General features: G+C 42.8%; 1 protein-coding gene across 8 annotated transcripts in view; it reads right to left on the reverse strand.

Annotated features, from left to right (window-relative positions):
• ITPR1 (inositol 1,4,5-trisphosphate receptor type 1) overlaps nucleotides 1–20,126 on the reverse strand; it is a 217,209-nt gene that overhangs the window by 178,478 nt on the left and 18,605 nt on the right. For all 8 annotated transcript variants that reach the window (XM_082209117.1, XM_082209119.1, XM_082209121.1 and 5 more), the window contains 2 exons: nucleotides 14,450–14,557; nucleotides 5,128–5,198 (listed from right to left, as the gene is read on the reverse strand). In XM_082209117.1, the coding sequence (XP_082065243.1) occupies nucleotides 5,128–5,198; nucleotides 14,450–14,541 (163 nt within the window). In that variant the 5' untranslated portion in view covers nucleotides 14,542–14,557. The remainder of the gene's footprint in view (nucleotides 1–5,127; nucleotides 5,199–14,449; nucleotides 14,558–20,126) is intronic.

Consider the following 20,126-nt stretch of genomic DNA (forward strand, 5'->3'; position numbering starts at 1 on the left):
CTGCACCACCCAAGGCTAATCCATGGTTTGGCTCAGCATTATACCTGGGCTCATGGGTTGCTTCACTTCAGAGAAACCACAAGTTGTAACCAAGGTTTGTCCTTGTTTTATTGCTCATGGTTTGTCTACAGCAAGGCCAGGATTCAGATGAACTGCTAAGCCCCAGGTAGCATGGTAGCTCAAGCAGCAGCAGGATTAGTGGGGGAATGCAGTGGCCAAGAGCTTCTCTCTGAGAACCTGCAAGTTTGCTCTTTCACACTAAACTGTGGTTTGGCTTCACATTACGTGCTGCCTGAGAAACAGGCTTAAACTCACAATATTGCCTTGTGTTCGTCAAGAGTTCTGAAAGCTACAGGGGAGGTAAATGAAATAAGCTTATTATTCCACACGTTATTTAAAATACACAAATAGTTAAATATGCCACTGTAAAGGTTAACATTGCAATCCATTACAAAATTACCTAAGAGTAAGTAAAAAAAAATGATTTATTTATTTATTTATTTATTTTCTATACCACCCTATACCCAAAGGTCTCAGGGCGGTTCACATGAATAATAATACATAAAATCAAAACAAAAACAACAACCAAATAAAAAAAATCCCTAGAAGAGCCAGCATTTTTAAAAGGGCATAGGATGTAGATCAAGTCAGGCAAAGGCCTGGTTAAAAAGGAATTCAAATGAACTTTAGCAGGCATAACAACAGGCTGCAAAAGGCACCAAACTCAGCAAACCTGGGCTGCAATCCAATACACAATTACCCAAGAATAAGTCCCACTGAACTCACCTGGGCTTACTTTTGAGATGACAAGTACAGGATTGTGCTGTTATTATGGCACAGACAAAAGCCTGATCAGGATCCTACTAGTATGATATAGTGGTAAGCACTGGACCAGAATCTTGGATTCCAGGGTTCAAGTCTGCCCTCAGCCATGAAACCTGTTGGGTGACCTTGAGGCAGTCACTGCCTCTCAGCCAAACTCATATCTCACAGGGTTTTTGTGAGGAAGAAATGGAAAGAAAAGAACCATGCACAGCATACTGAGTTCCTTGAAGGAATGGTGGGATTAAAAATGTAATAAATCAGAAACCTCCTGTTGCAGTGAGTATGTCAGACGTTAAGGTTGCGGCAACACAGCCAGCTCTTGTAGAATTGAACAATATGTAGAACAGAGTTGCCAGCAACAGAGAGCCCTCATGCAAAATACCTGCATAGAATTAACTCTAGTGGTGGCAGGAATGGGCAAATTTGTCAACTTCACTTTCTTTTTTCCAGGGGTTATTCAAATCAACAGGAGCTAAAAAGAAATAAAACACTGAGAAGTGTACAATGAAGGTGCCTGCCTGATATCAATAGGCAGTGAGTTCTAAAATATGTATACTTCCACATTAAAAGATCAATTTCTTACAAGTGCAGATTAAGTATGATGTACTATACTTGTAAAAGGGAAGCGGGTGGCACTGTGGGTTAAACCACAGAGCCTAGGACTTGCCGATCAGAAGGTTGGCAGTTTGAATCCCCGTGACGGGGTGAGCTCCCATTGCTCGGTCCCTGCTCCTGCCAACCTAGCAGTTCGAAAGCACATCAAAGTGCAAGTAGATAAATAGGTATAGATAAATAGGTACTGCTCCGGCGGGAAGGTAAATGGCATTTCCGTGCACTGCTCTGGTTCTCCAGAAGCGGCTTAGTCATGCTGGCCACATGACCCAGAAGCTGTATGCCAGCTCCCTCGGCCAATAAAGCGAGATGAGCGCTGCAACCCCAGAGTCGGTCACGACTGGACCTAATGGTCAGAGGTCCCTTTACCTTTACTATACTTGTAACAGCACAAGTTCTGCAAAATAGGGCATTTTGTATGTAATTTTCAGGAATATAATGCACACATTATGCTAGTATATGCATTTTTGTACACATTGATTGGTTAGACTAGAGAACAGCATTGCAAAATTCGGAGAAGTACAAATTCCAATAGATGGCTGTGTCGTCATATTTCAGACGGTGAAAATTAGGTAAGTTTGCCTTTAAATGCAAACTGAACTGAAATTCTCTCTTATCTCTAATTAATAGGATAAATTATCATAACCAAAAGGAAAGCAGAATTGAACAGATATCATTTAAAAAATCCCTCTTAAACCATCTCACATTTCGACCAATTTCCTGATTTGATAAAATACAAATTCTTAACAGAATAATTTAAGATTCACATGAACAAGAAGTCATCATGGAGACAAAAAGAGCCTTCCAAGTCTTATACTGCCAGGGAAGAAACTCAACAACCACTCATTTTCATATCCCAAACAGACACATGGATAATTACAAAGGTGCCATGGCTGAATCTGCTAGCAGGGACGCGGACTTATAAAAAATATTGGGGGGGCCCGGGAAAGCTCGCGAAATGCAAATAAGCTCATGAATATGCAAATAAGCTCATGAATATGCAAATAAAGTGGCGCCGCCCCCTCGTGAGCGAATAGGGGAGAGCGTGCTGCTGCCTATTTATCAGCTCCGGAACAGCTGATATGCGGGAAACCTGGGGCTAGAGGCAGGAGCCCCCGCCTCCGGGGATTCCCTAATCTCGCGGGGGACGGCTGGGGCTCTCCGGCTAGGGCGCGCGGCTGGCTGGCTGGCGAGGGAGCAGGTGGGGAGGAGGCGGGGGACGGCGGCGGCGCCCGAGATTATTGGGGGGGCTGAGCCCCCCAAAAAATTTTTTTTGAGGGGGCTCAAGCCCCCTCAAGCCCCATGGAGTCGGCGCCTATGTCTGCTAGTATGCTAGTCAAGCAGTACGCTGCTGAAACACACACACGCATGACAGTGCAGATAAAAAGCAATACCAGCTTCTTTGGAATAATTCTGAACTGCTGAAAGCAATGCAGATAATAAAGGGACCATCTTTCCCTCCCTCCGCCTCATCTAAAGAAATGAGACTCTACATTTTATGCAATAGCATACAAGTGTTAGCATGTTTCTTTTAACAAAGACAAGAAGCTCGAACAACATGCCTGCAACTGGGAATCCTAATTTGACTGTAGCTGCCCAATACTTGTTCATAGGTCATGGGAAGCAACAATGCACCCCACTACCTTTTTACAGTGAAAACTGCTTATATTGAAGGATAAAGGTGTTGATTAGTTTTGCCAATGGAGTCAACCCTGTGCTCCCACCAGTGCCCCCAAAACACCACCTCAACATGCTAGGATGCAGCAATGACATCACTAGGGTCCACAGGTTATCAATAATTACTTCCATTGTTGCCTCTTAGTAATCTATAGTGTTCTATATTCCATCAAAGCACTTATTCTCTTCAGACACATGAACACACACATGGAAGTGTGAGAATATATGGGAATCAAATAGGTGTGGTGAGCTTTGGATTCACATGGTCTTTCCTCCCATCTCCTTTTTTTCCACAGCTATAAAGGGCAACTGTAGGCTTCCAGGGTTTTTTTTTAACAAACCACAGCCCGCCATTCTGTTTGAATTCATGGAAGTGTGGCTCGTCCAAAAAGCCACAGTTTGAACCTGGTTTGCTCTCACCTAGTTTAACCCCCCCCTTCTCCAGTTTCAGATACAACGAGAACTGCTTGTGTAAAGTGGAAGTGAAAACTTCTCATTGTGCCCTTTGATGCATGAAAGGAGGAGGGTGGGGTGGGGTGGGGTGGGGAAGAGAAGCACACAAACCCAAGAATTGGTGCAGCTTGTTCACATAGTAAGAAAACACATGATATCTAGTTACATTTGAAGTGGGCATTGCAGAGTTCCCTACTGAGTTAGACCTTGCATTTCCTCCAGCAATTACTAAGTATGTGTCCAAACCATTAGCTCTAAATCATAAACAATGCTTCATACAGTACTACTACTACTACTACACCACAGAGGTAGTTTCTGCATTATTATTCTATTAGTAGCAGCAGTAGTAATAGTAGTAGTAGTACACCCTCAGCTGGGATTAATAACCCAAGTACAGGTTGCTTGAAAACAAGATGTGAAGCTACTGTGTTATGCATGAAACAGCAATTACACCCCCTGCCCCCGGTTGTATCTCACTATATGATGAGCTTTTATTTCCATTTAGTCTGAAGCACCCCATTAAACATCCACCCACTCACATCTCCTTTAAGTACTCAGGTTCCATCAACACAACATTGGTTTAATTTTGTGTGGAACACATAATTCCACCACTGCAGTGCAACCAAATCAGTGCACACATAATTTTGTAGGATGGTTGGTTGGGGGGGGGGAATCTATCATACTAAGATGGTCCAAATAAAATGTGTTTCACCTAGGAATATAGGATATAAATGCCTTAGTGGACACTCCTTGGATGAGAATTTAACAGTTGTGTTACCTTTATTCAAGAGTCCTCTTTTATAAACCAAAGACCAGAGTGTTTTGTCATTGAAAATCAAAGTCCAATGAGAATACCCAGCAGCATCACTAATTCAATTAATATCCCCATGGAGGATGATTGAATTCAGTCACTTCAAAGTGCCAGAAGGAGTAAATAAAACACATTAAAAAACTATAATAAGATTTGCCTCAAAAAAGAAGACCAAGTGTTATATCTCCATTTTACTTTTGCGAACTGAAAAGTTGCTGTTTAAAAAGAACTAGGTTAATTCCCGTGACAAAGCCCACCATTTGCAAAAATAAAATAAAAATCTAAAGGAGAAAGGTTGTAAGTTAGCAACACACTGCTGAGATTAAGTCAAGAGTCATGTCTGAGTCAGTCAATGGTCTGCCAACCCATTTTTTTTGCTTGTTTATTCAATACTAGAATGAGTATTATCCTTCACACCAGGAGAAAAGCAAGTGAAACTACACAGACATCCTGTTAGTCACAAAGATGTCTTGTTGCACATTCTCAGATTTATGTGGGTTCTTAGAAGAGGTAAATCAGTCTGAAAAGTACAATAAAAACAAATTGCAAGGCTTCTTCAAGGCAATACTCTTTGTATTGGCAACCAACACCAACTTTGGAGCCTCAACCCAAAAGACAAAACACCATTATATTGCAAACAAATAACCAAAACTATTGTTTCATGTGCGCAGCTGTTATTTTGGACAAGCTAGACCCACGTACAAAGGAGTATCATATCAACATTTCAGCAGATGACTGAGAAATCTCACCTCTGAATTTTTTTGGAGGGTTGTTAAGGTCCCCTGTTTCTGGCTGTACAACACACCGGTCATCCACAAGTCTGAAAGAGAAAAAATGGAAAACATTTAAAAGATTGTCAGAAAACTGTCATAGCTTTCCATGGGATTGGGAACCCTGGGGAAAAAATCAGCACTCCAATCATTTGTAGTCATGCAAATTCTGTTTAGACCTAATAGGTTAGAGGCAAGGACAATAGGCTCAAACCTACTCTTCATCACACCTACAGTGGACAAATGATTGCTGCATGAATAGGTTAACACCCTGGATTGCACCACACTAAATGTTTGGAAGCCTTATGCAGCAAAGAAGAATGAGCACAGCAGAAGCAGATGATAGGGTGGGATGGCTTCACTCACTTGGCCTCTGGCTGATCACATCACTGCTGCTTATGCGGAAGGGGAAGAGAAGGCAGCCTTGAGTTTGGCATGGTGCAAATGAACTGGTGGACAAATGAACTTGCTGCCCCCCCCCCCGGTACCCTCTCCTATCTTTGGGTAAGATAAGCATGAGTAGCAAGGCTGGCTGCTGCTGCTGCACCACACCATCTGCTACTGGAGCATAGTTTTATCCAAAAACTGAAGTCCCACAGAAGGCAGAGAACCAGTGACATGAAAAAAAATGGCCAATGAAGTTTAAAGGAAAGTTTACTTTTCTCAAGATTTTGAGCTACACAGAATTGACTGTCCCTTTTACCATCTTCCTTAAAAAAAATGTTGAACTAAAACCCAGTCACTATTCAAGAGTCACCTTTCTTCAAAGATCAGAGTGGAGTTCATTTTCTTCCTGCTGTGCAACACATAGATACTGCCAACCTTGTTAAGAATAAAATAATAGTCTCAATAAAATGGGTTAAGTATATAAGTCAAAGTTTAATGTGGTCAGTAAAGTGTGTGTGTGTGTGTGTGTGTGTGTGTATGCATGACTTTTCCATTTGATTAAATGTGCAGATTCGTCTTCTGTTAAGTGGGGAAATGAGAGATTAGGTTCCTGATCCTTAGATGGATTGGAAAACAAAAACCAAAATATTCAGTATAAAAACTCCAGGTCATTTTTTACATCAGAAGCATTGTTCATAAGTACGTGGCAACATGTACCATCTTCAAAGTACACGGTACTGGTTTTAAGGCACTGAGCTAGCCCAGCACACTTTATGAATAACTTTATGAATTCATTTCAAGATTCTGTGAGGCTGATGATGTACCCAAATAACTGCTGTGCTCATTATGACCCGGAACAAAATTAGATTTTGTTCAGTACCGCTTCCTGTGTCTCCTGCTCAGTGACAGGTAGGCTACCATCCAACAGATTTACGGCATTGGGGGGGGGGGAGAAAGATCCGGATATTTGAAGTGTACTTCCTGGACCCAGGAAGACGCAGAGATGTTATAGTAAATGCAAACGTTTTATTGAAACAGGCCCAGTGCAAACTGTAAATGTAGAGCAAGACCTGTTGTAATGCTTTATAGCTGCATACACAGACTCAGCTTGCCGAGAAATCCAGGCCAAGTAATTGCTAAAACCTGTAGTGGAACTACTCTGATTCTCGCACATGGAAACTATCACAAATCATGAAATAAAGGTATTTGTGACCGACTTAAACATTACACCTTTCAGAATACAAATGTCCTTGTTTGCGCAGAGATGTGAAACTGATATACAAGTAAGCATTTATCCAGATTTCTTCGGATGACACAATAAGGATGTCGCTTAGGACAGACACCATTTTAAAAGTCCTATTATATGGAAATTACTGGTCTCCAAATGAAAACTGAAGAAGGCAATGACTGATTTCTAAACAGCTTCAACTGACAGTTTAAAAGTGCTTTGTGTTTTCTTCACACGCTTGTAAGCTAGTGTGGTGCAGAGGTTGAGAAAGACTGACTAGAATGTGGAAACACATATTTGAATCCTCACCTGAGTCACAAAACAAAATGACTGAAGAATTTTGGCCAGTCACTACCTCTCAGCCCAACCTAACCAGCTGTTGAGAGGATAAAATATGGAGGTGACCCATGCACACCAGTCTGAATTCCATGGAAAAAGGAAAAAATGTCCAAACGTGTTTTTGATATATATTTTTTTAATCACCTCAGTTTGGAAGAAACTTAGTTCAATGAACTCTACTTCACCTAACCCACTAATGGAGCTATTTTAATTCAGTTAATTTAAATGTTATGAACCCATGGTAAAGTGCATGCCACAGTACAGAGAGAGGTAGGAATTAATAATTGTAGAAAAGTTCACCTGCCTTCTAGAGACAGCTTTAGAAGGAGAGCTCCTAGTTGTTGTTTGCGGACTGCAGTTACACGTCTCTGGGTCTTCATTGTGATTTATGTTAAAATAAACTGTTTAAGTTCTATTAGTAAGTAGCTCTGTCAGTTCTGACTGGAAGTGGTGACTCTGAACTACAGCAACATTGACACCCTTAAGTCCATCCATTCAGAAGGAAAGGTTATCCAAATGTATCCAAAAAATATGCAAGAAATAAATCTAAACTTGGCTGTACAGTTCCCTGAGTGGTCACTCCCACCTCCAAGAGTTACCACAGGGGCTTCTGCAGGGCCACCTTGCCCAGAGGGAAAAGTAAAAGAGGCAATGGCAGCTCCTTCTCAACAGCTGTCTTCTCCATTTCAGTATAACACTTTTCACTGCTTTTCATTTTGGTAAAAAGGAAAGGGCCACTAGTCATACATTGATAAAAATGCCACGGGTGCCAGCACAAAATGGCCGCCATAGGCAGCAAAATAAGAAGCGAGGGTACTCCATACTTGTGAGTAGTGCCACAAAAAAGCCCTAGTATTTAAAACCCACTCCCACCACTGCTTATTGTTATCATAAACAGCTTTATGAGGTCTGCCTGAGAAGCGGTGTATTAATTGCCTTACATTTTTAACAAGTGGAAGTTACTACCACAAACAAAAGTATGAGTCCTGTCCATGGAAGCCCTCCATGGGCTTGTGCAAGGGGCCTCTCCCCCCTTCAATTTGGCTTCTTCCAACCCCCCCCCAACCCCGCCCCGAACAGTGCAAGGGAAGAGGGGAGGGGAGATAATTCCATCCGGCAAGCTGCAATGATAGCCCAAATGGAACAATTACATCAGCGTGACGCTGAATTCTTTCCAATATATTCCTATCCAAGTCTTGCTTGCATGAGAGATGTTTACAGTCAACCAAGTGACATTCAAGTGGCTAAAAGCTTCCCTCGATCTTTAGAGGCTCTGATGTAACTCTTCTCACCCATACAGTCAAAGTGCAACATATAGTTCAACCAGCTCCCAGTCTGAAATGCCATCATTTCAGCTGCTCTCCTTGGCTAGAAGCATATACAGATTTGCCCAGTGGCTGCTTACTCAGCCATCAACCATCTTACACTAGAGCTATTATGCCTTTTCCCCCCTTCATTTGTATCTCATCTTTCCTCCAAAAAGCTCAAGCTGGCCGCAGAGTTCTTCCCCCTCTGTTTTCATCCCTCCCCCTGCATTTCTTCTACACAACAACCTTGTGAAGTAAATTTAGGATGTAAAATATAGTGAGTTCTGCAGCTGAGTGGAATCTAAGCGCAGGTCTCACCAGTTGTAGACCAACATGGTAGCTTTTAACAACTACACCACACAGACTCTAACAACGGCTCACATTACCAAACTAACTTAGCAAAAGGAATGGTTGACCCTGTTTTACTTTGACCCCAGAAGCTGATGAGCTGGTCATCACCTGCAGAATTTCTTTCCCTCTAATTATTATGCTTGCAGTAATAAAATGGGCTTTGGTGATCAATAAATAACAGTGTATCTGTTGACTTACTGCAGTTTAAAGAGGCATTGCAAAGTATAAAACAAAAAGAGTTACATTTGTAGCAGTCAGCCAGGTGGAAGAGGTATGTTTTCATTAGACTATTAAAGCACAAGGAATATTTGACAGCCACTCTCTCTGGAGAAGGCGTTCCGCGGTTATAAAATAGTGTATCAACTTTGTAAAAATGAGCAGAGCATCCATAAAGTCTCATATTCCATATGCCAGTCTGAATAAAATTGCCTTAACCCGATGTTTTAAAGGACTACAGCAAAAGACTTTTACTTATTTTTAAGACCTCTTTGGAAATGCTTTCCACCAGAAAGAAGGTTCTTCTCTAAGTCCCTGCTAACATGGAAGACAGAAAGTCCCCAGAGAGGGAGTATTTTAGACATACTTTGATTCAGAGAAACAGGAAAGGAGAAGAAACCACTATTATTGTACAACACGGTGCTCAATTCCATTCTCACCATCTATTGATAAACCTCTGACATTCAGAAGGTACCTTCAAGTGGTGGATCTGTGGACAAAGTACTGTAAAGAAAGTCTATTGTCTATCCAAGTGTTCCACTAGCCAAGGCAGGGATACTTCATGCAGACATTCTAATGGCAACTTTCAGGGTCTCAAAGTAATAGAGTTCAGCTGCAGATTTAGGAAGATAGAAGATGAGGTGCCATCTTGGCCTTCTTCCCCTTCTAAATTTTTATTTTCCCAGCATGCTCTTCCAGTCTCAATATTTATTTTTCTGTAGGAATGTGCAGCAAGAAAGACCATAACAGAGATAAGATTCCAATAAAAATGCCCTTGGTTTGTGAGAAGAGTTAATGGCAAAAAAATTACAATATATGCAGTGGTTTTATATATATATTTATATATGCAATTGTTTATATATCCTGTGAACAATTCCAAGTATGCACACTTAGGAGCACACTGTAAGCCACTTTAAGTGAAAATAACTCCACCAGGGAGGCATTCAACAACAATCTGTGTAGTCCATAGGAACGTTGGTTTCAGTGGCCATGTTTGCAGCAGCAAGTCAAACCATGACCTAGCACAAATGAGTAAACGTGCTGGTTTTTAGGGAGGAGATCCCAGCCACTTTGCTCTTCCTTGTAGCTCAACACAGCATGCCACGCTTGAGCTTTCTCCTCCTTAATCATGACTTATACCCATGGTTTGTTCTTTGCTAATGATTGTGGTGAAGGAAGGGGGCACTTAACCACAATCTGATGACATGTTAAGCCAAACTTTGCCTTCGCTGCTGAGCTACACTGAGTTAACGGACTGGGAGGAGCCAAGAATGTTGGCTCTCTCTGCACCTGGTCGGCTCACCACTATGTGTAAACTAGGTAATGCCCTCAAGATATGTTGATACTGTTAGTTATTTTTAAAAACATCTTCTTAATGGATACTTAATGGAGTCCAGGCAGTCACACGTCATAGAAATTCCACTTAGGACTTGCAGTTATGACTTGCCCCCTTGACAAATTAAAACAACCTTCCACCCCAGGGCTTTCATATGAGGGAAATAAATGCTATATGACTCCCTCACAACTCTCCCGCTGCCGCCTTCTCTCTAAACTAAAGTTCAAAAAGGAAGGAAAGAGACCAGCTCTCAGCCTTAGTATTGCTTTAACAGGACTAACATATGCTCTGAGACTATGAATAAGGCCATACTTGATCTTCATCCGCAGCAGGGGATAAGGAGGATAAAAACACCCAATGCAATAGGGAACATTGCTTCTGTAACTTTAAAGCAAGAGGGAATATCAGCTAGACAGCTATTCACTGCTACAGCGCAATGACGTGAAAGGGTGAATCTGCTGAAATTCTCTGTTGCATCTGCCCTCCCACCTCCCCAGAAGTATCAAAGGATGGGGAAAGACTTGCTCAGGAAAGGGTAGGAGGAACTGAGTATCAAAGCAAGAAGCCACCCTAATTTTATGAAGTTCAAAAAAAGTCTTGCAAAAAGCATCCAGACAGCTAATTCTAGTAGCTGAAAGATTCACCTTGTTCCAAAAATAGATCACAGGCAAGGGAGCATTATTCCAGGCAAACAGATGATCAAAACAAAGATTACACAGCTTGCTTAGTGTTCAAAAGGCAATTAGGTATATTACAAACTAGGAACCAAAGCCATTGGAGCACTGTATTTAGAAAAACAGAAGCAAGGCTGTGATTAAGCTTCAAGTCATCATCTCACAGGAATATTAAGCAGGATTCAGCTTCAGAGAAATATTTACTTGAACAAAATATCATTACTGTGTTTAGCTCTATTCAGATCCCATTGTTCTTGAGCTCTTAACATGTAAACCCTTGCACAGTTGCTCCGACAGGGTGTTCTGGTGGTTAATGGCCAACTCAAGACTGCTTGCTGCCCAAGGCAGAACAACAAATATTGTATCCAAGGCTGAGCAACTTATTTTGTCACCTGAGTTGGTGTCTAGCTCAGGGAGCAGTGTTAGAAAGTCGGATCTATAAGCCAGGCACTAAATGGCTCCTTAAACCAAGGTTGCAGTCACCAAAACAGAACGTCTAGTTGCCACTTTGGGGGGCAAGATGTCTATAAAGTCTTATTTTTTCGAATGACTGTCAGACTGTGATTGATTCTCAGTTAAACATCCGACTAGTTCAGATGAAACCTTGAGCTAGGTATAGAACTTTGAGAATTTAAAGAAAAACAATAACTTTACCCAGGGACAGTCCACATATATATTGGCCTAATCAGACCTCTTTTTCTTAATGGTGACTACTCCTGCTCAGGCTGCACAGAAAAGGCATTTTGGTTCCAGAAATTCATTCTGATTGTGCAGATAAAATATAACTGATAGAATTCTACCGGTGGTGTGGGAGGGTGGTGTATTAGTGTGTTAAAACAGTCCAGGTCCTATGCTTCCCAGATGGTGGAGATGTCAGGTGCCAGGCATCTTCACTTGGTCAAAAGCCAGGTATATATTCTGACTGTATCGGACATCTGCTTCTAGAACTTCACACTGGGATCCTCAAAACACACAAATTAATTCTGCCGAGGAGGAGGAGAGAAGCCCTGGCCAGAAAGCTTAAACTTATGTCATTACAAAGGAAAAAAGAAAAGAAAATACACCAAAATACTTCTTCTACATATGAATTAATTATACAGGTTGGTAGGTGTGGGGAGAGAATCATATTTAACAATGCACAACCTTTTTCATCAACTTTCCTGGCTCTACTTACTCAGAGGACTCAACATTTAGTGCAGGGGAGGGGAAATTCAGGCCTGCAGGCCAAATGTGGCCCTCTAGACCTCTCTAAGTCAGTGTTTCCCAACCACTGTTCCGTGGCACACTAGTGTGCCGCGAGATGTTGCCTGGTGTGCCGCGGGAAAAATTAAAAAATTCGAAAGATTTTTTTTTAAAAAAAGTCAAATTTTCGATTGGGGCGCCGTCACTAGATGACCCCTGGGGTTCCCTCCCTCCCGCTCTGCGCCTCCCTCCTCCTCCTCCTCCTCCGGGGAGGCCCTTCCTGGCTCTCTTCTGAAGGCTGGGGGGGGACAAGGGCTTTTCTTCCCACCCCCAGCATTTAAAAAAAACACCGGGACAGTGGAGGACTCCGCTGTCCGGGCGATCCTAAAATGCTGGCGGGCGGCATTTTAAAATCGCCCCGGGACAGCGGAGGACTTCTCCGCTGTCCGGGGCGATTTAAAAGCCTCTGGGAAGGCAGGCAGGGGGGACAAAGACTTTCGCCCCCCGCCCGCCTTCAGAAGGTGTTCCCACCCCGCCGCCCGGCTTCGGAGCATCGTTCCGAAGCCCGGCGGCGGCGGGAGGAGGCGCTTCCCCGCTGTCCCGGATATTTCCCTATGGGCTGTCGTCTTGCGAAGCAAGCCCATAGGGAAATTCGTCTTGCGAAGCACCTCCAAAACGGAAAACCCTTTCGTCTAGCGGGTTTTCCGTCTTGCGAGGCATTCGTCTTGCGAGGTACCACTGTAATTTGCTAGCAATTCATGTCCCTCCCGGCGTGACGCTGCGCGCTGACGTCACGGGGCTGTAATGGTGGTGTGCCTCGAGATTTTTTTCATGAAACAAGTGTGCCTTTGCCCAAAAAAGGTTGGGAAACACTGCTCTAAGTGGCCCTCGAGACTATCTCTCCATGTCCTCTTTGAGTGCTTCTGCCCAGATAGAATTAGCAGGATATGCTAATTTAAACACTGATGTCTCCAAAACATAGCTTTATTCTTACTTATTTAATCGTGATCCACCTTTCCTCAAAAATTGGGAGTCCAGGGCAGCAAACAAGGAGATTTAAAATTACAAAAACGCAACAAGAGAAAGGGGAATAAAACCATTCAACAGCTATAGGCATTGTTCTAGAATGCATGGGCAAATTAAAAGGTTTTCACCTGCTGCTGAAAAGAATACACTGTTGGTGCCAGGTTTAATTCCCTCAAGAGGGCATTCCACAGGTAGGATGCCACCACAGAGAAGGCCCTCCCTTTTGAACATGTGTGAGATAGTTCCCCTTAACCTGTTAGCACACAGGCAGGTTGGTATGGCACTCCTTCAGACATCTGGCATCCAAGCAGAGCCAATACTATCATTGGGCCAACTAGGCCACCCCCTAGGGCACACAACTCAGAGGGGCACAGTTCTGGTCTTTGAGGAGCATAATTTTACACATATTAGTTTATATTATCTCTTAAAAGTTTCTGAGAATATTTTACTTTCATTTTATATATCAGCACCATGAATTAGACTTAGTAGCAAGTGGCGGGGGGCGGCGGCAAGGGAGTTCTTTTAGAACTGATGTAACACAGATCAATTTGGGAAACCTGCCAGTATCCTAGCAGCCAAATTCTGTACTAGTTGAAGCTCTGAAACTGTTTAAGGGCAGCCCCACATATAAACACCTTTCAGTAATTCAGCCAGGAGGTTGTAAAATAGAAGAGGTTCCAAATCATTAGTATTTGCCCTGTCAAGGGTCTCATCATCATGCTCGTCACACTAACTCTTCATACAACCTTCCACATTAGGCTAGAGAATAGTTTCGGGTTCCCTACTGTCGTTCAATTTGCTATCATGCCAATAAGCTCCATTCTGGTCCCTCATCTCACTGTTTCCTCAATTTTCTCGGTAATAAAGAGTGCCCCCTAAGAAGCAGAAGGCAATGACATAGTGTTATTCTCTTTGGATTCCGCTGCCAGTTCCTCATCTAGATAGTAAACCACAGAGCTCCGGGTTTCAATATCCTCCGAGACTGCCCTGAGCAACAAAATGAAGATGAAGAAGCTGCTGCAGTTGTTTTTTTAAAATCTACCTTAAGTGAAATGTTTAGATTCTGCTGAAGCAGATTCACTCACCTGGGAAACTTCTTATCCCAGGATTTATAGCTGCAGGGAAGGAAAGAGACACCCAGCGCTGTTAAACACAAGGCGATGACAGCGTTGGCTTCTAGACAACCATGCCTATTTTTCCTCCACTGCCAGCTCATTAAACACACCCTGCGGCACCTGAAAAATGGTTCACTTACCCCAACGTGCTGATAAATCCATTTGTTGATCCCTCTGCGTACAAAGAACATATGTCTCCAATATGCAGGAAACTTGACATTTTGTCGGACATCTCTGGCTTGTTGGCCCTAAGGGAGAGAAAACAAACTCATCATTATTTATTAGACATTTGCTCAATTATACTCTAAGGGCAGGCAATTAAAGTCAATGGAAGTTTCGCCACATATTTATTGTAACTATATATATTATTTTTATTATTATCATTGCATTCCCCGGAATACAAGTATCAAATATCTAAGCCTTACTGGCTGAAATTAATGAATGTGACTAAGTTAGGTCCATTACAGTTTATCTACTCTGCATAAAATTTAGCTGAGTGCCACCTCTACAGATTAAACCATCACTATACCGCTTGCAACAAACTCAATAACTCATGATCAAAACTAGACATTTAAACTTATTCATAATATATGCAATGCCCAGGCTTGAATTATAGCCTGCGGTTCAGGTACCTAAAACCTACTGTTGCTAGGGATTATCCAGAAGGAGCTGAGTTGAATGACATTTGTGGCTTTTTGTCCTCTCCTTTGTGAGTTAGGGAAGAGGCATAGCTTAAGTGGTGGAATAGAAGGTCCCTGATTCAATCCCTGCCATCTCCAGTTAAAATAATCAGGTAACAGTGATGGGAAAGGCCTCTGCTGGACATCCTGCAGGTAACCAGCCCAGATAAACCAATGGTTTGACACGATATAATAGCTCAGTATGAGTTTACCATAGTCTTCTAGGAATGTTGCTGGGCATCATCTTCTCCTACGATAAAGACTAATGCAAGGGAATCATCACCTTATCACTGACGCTTAAAAACCCATGCAATATGAGAAGAATGCTGGGTTGACTGGACATCAGTTTCGAAATATTGGCCAGCACCACATCTCTGATTTCATGCAATGCAGCAGCTGAACTGACAGGCCCTCCAGTTCATTGCTTTCTCAAGAGTAGGTGAAAACAGCTCACCAGCAAGTGTTAAACTCAGTGCCTCAATGAAGAAAAACAAACCTAAATCTAGTTGTCCAAAGACAATTCAACAGGGAGAAATGTAAAGTATTGCACTTGGGCAAAAAAAAAATGAGAGGCACAAATACAAGATGGGTGACACCTGGCTTGAGAGCAGTACATGTGAAAAGGATCTAGGGGTCTTGGTTGACCACAAACTTGACATGAGCCAACAGTGTGACGCGGCAGCTAAAAAAGCCAATGCAATTCTGGGCTGCATCAATAGGACTATAGCATCTAGATCAAGGGAAGTAATAGTGCCACTGTATTCTGCTCTGGTCAGACCTCACCTGGAGTACTGTGTCCAGTTCTGGGCACCACAGTTCAAGAAGGACACTGACAAACTAGAACGTGTCCAGAGGAGGGCAACCAAAATGGTCAAAGGCCTGGAAACGATGCCTTATGAGGAACGGCTAAGGGAGCTGGGCATGTTTAGCCTGGAGAAGAGGAGGTTAAGGGGTGATATGATAGCCATGTTCAAATATATAAAAGGATGTCACATAGAGGAGGGAGAAAGGTTGTTTTCTGCTGCTCCAGAGAAGCGGACACGGAGCAATGGAGCCAAACTACAAGAAAGAAGATTCCACCTAAACATTAGGAAGAACTTCCTGACAGTAAGAGCTGTTCGACGGTGGAATTTGCTGCCAAGGAGTGTGGTGGAGTCTCCTACTTTGGAGGTCTTTAAGCAGAGGCTTGACAACCATATGTCGGGAGTGCTCTGATGGTGTTTCCTGCTTGGCAGGGGGTTGGACTCGATGGCCCTTGTGGTCTCTTCCAATTCTATGATTCTAGGTTGTGAAGTATATTATTTATGAATGGTGAGACTGCTAGGAGTAACTGTACAGCAAGCATAAAGGCCATAGTGCAGGGGTCAATGTGTGAACAGTATGCCCACATTGGCAGGTCCAATCATGCAGAGCTTTCTCAGCCAATCAGCAGCCTCACAAAAGGGTACTTGTCTGGAAATAACCCATTCAGTCATCTCCGTTCGTGTGGTTGCACTATTCATACATGGGATTGTGCAACTAGGAAGGAGCCCTCATGATACGGGGAACACTTGTAAAGGTTTGCCCTGATTCCTCTCTCAGCAAGAAGTGCACACAAGGACAAACAAAAAACCAATGGAGATAGATAAATTATTAAACACAGCATTAGATTTGCTTGGAAGTTAATATAGTAGTATCCAATATTTTTATTGCAATGTAAACACAGCCTCTGATCTGCAAATACCAACCGTGGTTTTTTTATTTTTGTTCTTTAAAAAAAGGTTTACACCTTACTCCTACAGAGGAAATCATCAAGTATACAGACACTTGGGAGTATAAAAACTGAAGCGAAAGAATGACAATTGTTTCTGAACTAAACCGCTCTGTGTGCTCTGTTTCATTAACAGTCACTTGGCTTTGCTTATTCATTTTTCACCCGCTGACCCTGCAGAGACCTGTGACTAATTAAAAATTTCAGGAACAAGCCAGCATGTTGTAGCTCTTAAGTGTGACCAAGTGCTTCACCGCCAGTTCCCAACACCCACCCCTCACGACACAGCTCAAGTAGACATGCAAGCACTGAGATTATTTCTCTTTTGGTGGAGAAATGGCTTCAAGAGCAAGAAATGTGGCACTTGTTGCAAAACACAGCCCTGACATCATAAGGGGGAGAACTGTTCCCATTTCATTGAACATTAACTTGTTTACAGTGAAAGGTACAGATCAAGCATATTAAAGCCAACTGCGAGATCAGCCAAGGACAGCACTTGCAGCTCACACAAACACACCTGAAAGAGAGAGATTTCAAGCTGTTTAAGCTCATTTGGGCTAGTTTGGGTCAGTGGCATAGCGTGGGTTGTCAGCACCCGGGGCCAGGCATGCACCCCCTAACTTGTGGATTTGCACCCCCTAACCCTAACCCCCAGATGTTGCGGCCGGTGCGGCCGGCCCCCCCTGCACCCCCACGCTACGCCACTGGTTTGGGTTTCTCCTGAGGGCCTTTTTAGTGTAACAAACTTGAAAGAGTTTACAAGCAATTTGAATCTAACCTGTGATCTCTCAGAAGCCATGCTGAGAAAGGGAGGGGAGTCCACAACTCTGAACAACCCCAGCCAGCAAAGGCCAATGGTTGGGGATTATGAGAAGTGTATTCCAAAATTTGGAGAACACCAGCTTAGGGAAGACTGTTGTAAACCATCTGTGCTGACTACTTTGACTGGCTAAGGACGTAATTTAACAAATTCTAATAGTACCGTATTGGCCTGAATATAAGCCTCACTTTTTTTTTCCAAATTCCGACTGTGAAAAGTTAAAGTGCAGCTTAAATTCGCGGGTGGCACTGTGGTCTAAACCACTGAGCCTCTTGGGCTTGCCAATCAGAAGGTCGGCGGTTTGAATCCCCATGATGGTGCTGAGCTCCCATTCCTCTGTGCCAGCTTCTGCGAACATAGCAGTTCGAAAGGACACCAGTGCAAGGAGATAAATAGGTACCACTGCGGCGGGAAGGTAAATGGCATTTGCATGCGCTGCTCTGGTTTTCCAGAAGCGGCTTAGTCATACTGGCCACAGGACCCGGAAAAACTGTCTGCGGACAAATGCCAGCTCCCTTGGCCTGTAAAGTGAGATGAGCGCCACAACCCCAGAGTCGTCTGCAACTGGACTTAACTGTCAGGGGTCCTTTACCTTTTTACAAAAATTAGCTTTTACGATATCATTGCTAAGACAGACCTACAGTAAAACGGAACAGGTGTGAGTGCCTGCAGAATTTTAAGGGAGTGGCTTATATTCAGGTTTTTTCTGTTTTTTCTTCTTTTTCCCCCCTTAAATTTTAAAGGTGTGGCTTATATTTGGGCCAGAATGGTAAAAGAAAGAGTTTTAAATAGCAGAGGCATCCAATATCCACTGAATGGTCAGCTTTTTGAAACCAGATTTTAGGTTCTCTCATGCAGCCTGATTAGAGAAATTTCGGTGTGTTAGTTCGTCTTGCCTGCAACCAATTTAGTGGGAGTGCAGGCTCTATAAATTCTTTCAAGCTGCCATGGGCAATGACAGTCAAATGGCCTAAACATCCTTTGAAAGAAGCAATTGAAGTCGTTCTGAGCTCAGAAGAATGTTCTTAACAACATTTTATACCAGGTGTTCTCACTCATTCCCCGCAAATAGGCTTTAGTGATTTTATATGCATTGTTGTAGAATAAAACACATCAGAAAGCATTTTTACCCTAGAGAAAGTTAAGCCACTTACAATTACTCTCCCAGATTGTTCCTACCTGTTTGAATGTCCAACCAAAGTGTGTGTGTGTGTGTGTGTGCGTGCGTGCATGTAATAGAAGATATGTTATTAACCTAAATCCCAACAAACAAACACCAGCACTAAACCCTCCTGCATCCTTAGCAAGCATTCTAGCATACAGAATCCTGTTGCTTTTAATTGTTCCAGCAATCGCACCATCCTCTTCACTGCCAACTTTCAGGGGAAAGGAGTATTGTTTATGTAACAAAAATGGCACCACCCGCCTACAACAGGAGGTATCAGCAGCCTTGGGGAACCTCGACGTTTGCAGACATACAACAAATCTTGGGGGGGGGGGGGATCATAAGGGGAAAGCCCAGAAACAGCACAATGAGGCTGGAGCATGCAAGGAATGCCAGCCGGCTGTTGGAAAGGAAAACCAGAAGGGGGTAATAGAATAAGGTATCCTGGGAGGAGGATGTGGCTGACTTGAACACTAAACAGGACGACTCCGTAATACACTTGGTCATAATTGTCACCAATAACTGTTTTCAAAATATTACATCAATATTCCAGCACCAAATCTTTAAAAGCAACCCAAATACATAATAAGTACCCCTTAAGTTCAGAGGATCCTTTACTCCTGAAATGTCAATTCAAGGTTATTATTCCTAAGAACTGCCTTCTAGATTCAGCCAAGTCTGTTAAGCCCCAAATTCTTCCTCAGACAACAGCCAGAGAGATGCTGTTTAGAGATCACAAGCAGGGGACGATAGCTGGCTGTCCCACCATCTGTTTTTCAGGGATATGTCTGTAGCTATCATTATTTTTGTCCTAGCTTTCCTCCCAGGAGTTTGAGGTGGTATACATAATTCTTCACTTTCCCATTGCATTCTCATAATCGCACTGTGAAGCAGGCTAGGCTGAAAGACAGTGACTGTCACAAGGTCACCTAGCAAGCGTCATGGCTGATTTGAACCCTGGTCTCCCAAGTCCTAGTCCAACACACTCTCTGCAGCACCACACTGGCTCTGTTAGGATTGCCCTCTTAGGATTTGAAAATGATCTCCAATTGTAGATCATTAGGTAGTATCCTTCTATCAGGCAAGGAACCTACCGTATATTCCCGATTTTTAAATAACAATGAGATTCCTTTAGAAAACAAAGATAACTACTTTGGAATAGAGTAGAAATAACTTGTATGCATATTCAAGGCAGTTTGTAATCAGTTTTCAAGGGCTGCAACAAAGCTAGTTATAGCCCCCACGGAATTCAGCTCCTTAGTCAGAAAAACAGGAATGCTGTCAGTAGTGCAGAACTCAATACTAGTTTAGACTGGAGGACAATGTCAGTAGCATGGAGCTGGATCCAAAATCTAGCAGATATCATTATGCCACTCCATAGCTATACAGTGGTACCTTGGTT

The sequence above is a fragment of the Podarcis vaucheri genome (assembly GCF_965113315.1).
Source record: "Podarcis vaucheri genome assembly, chromosome: 2".
Lineage (NCBI taxonomy): Eukaryota > Metazoa > Chordata > Lepidosauria > Squamata > Lacertidae > Podarcis > Podarcis vaucheri.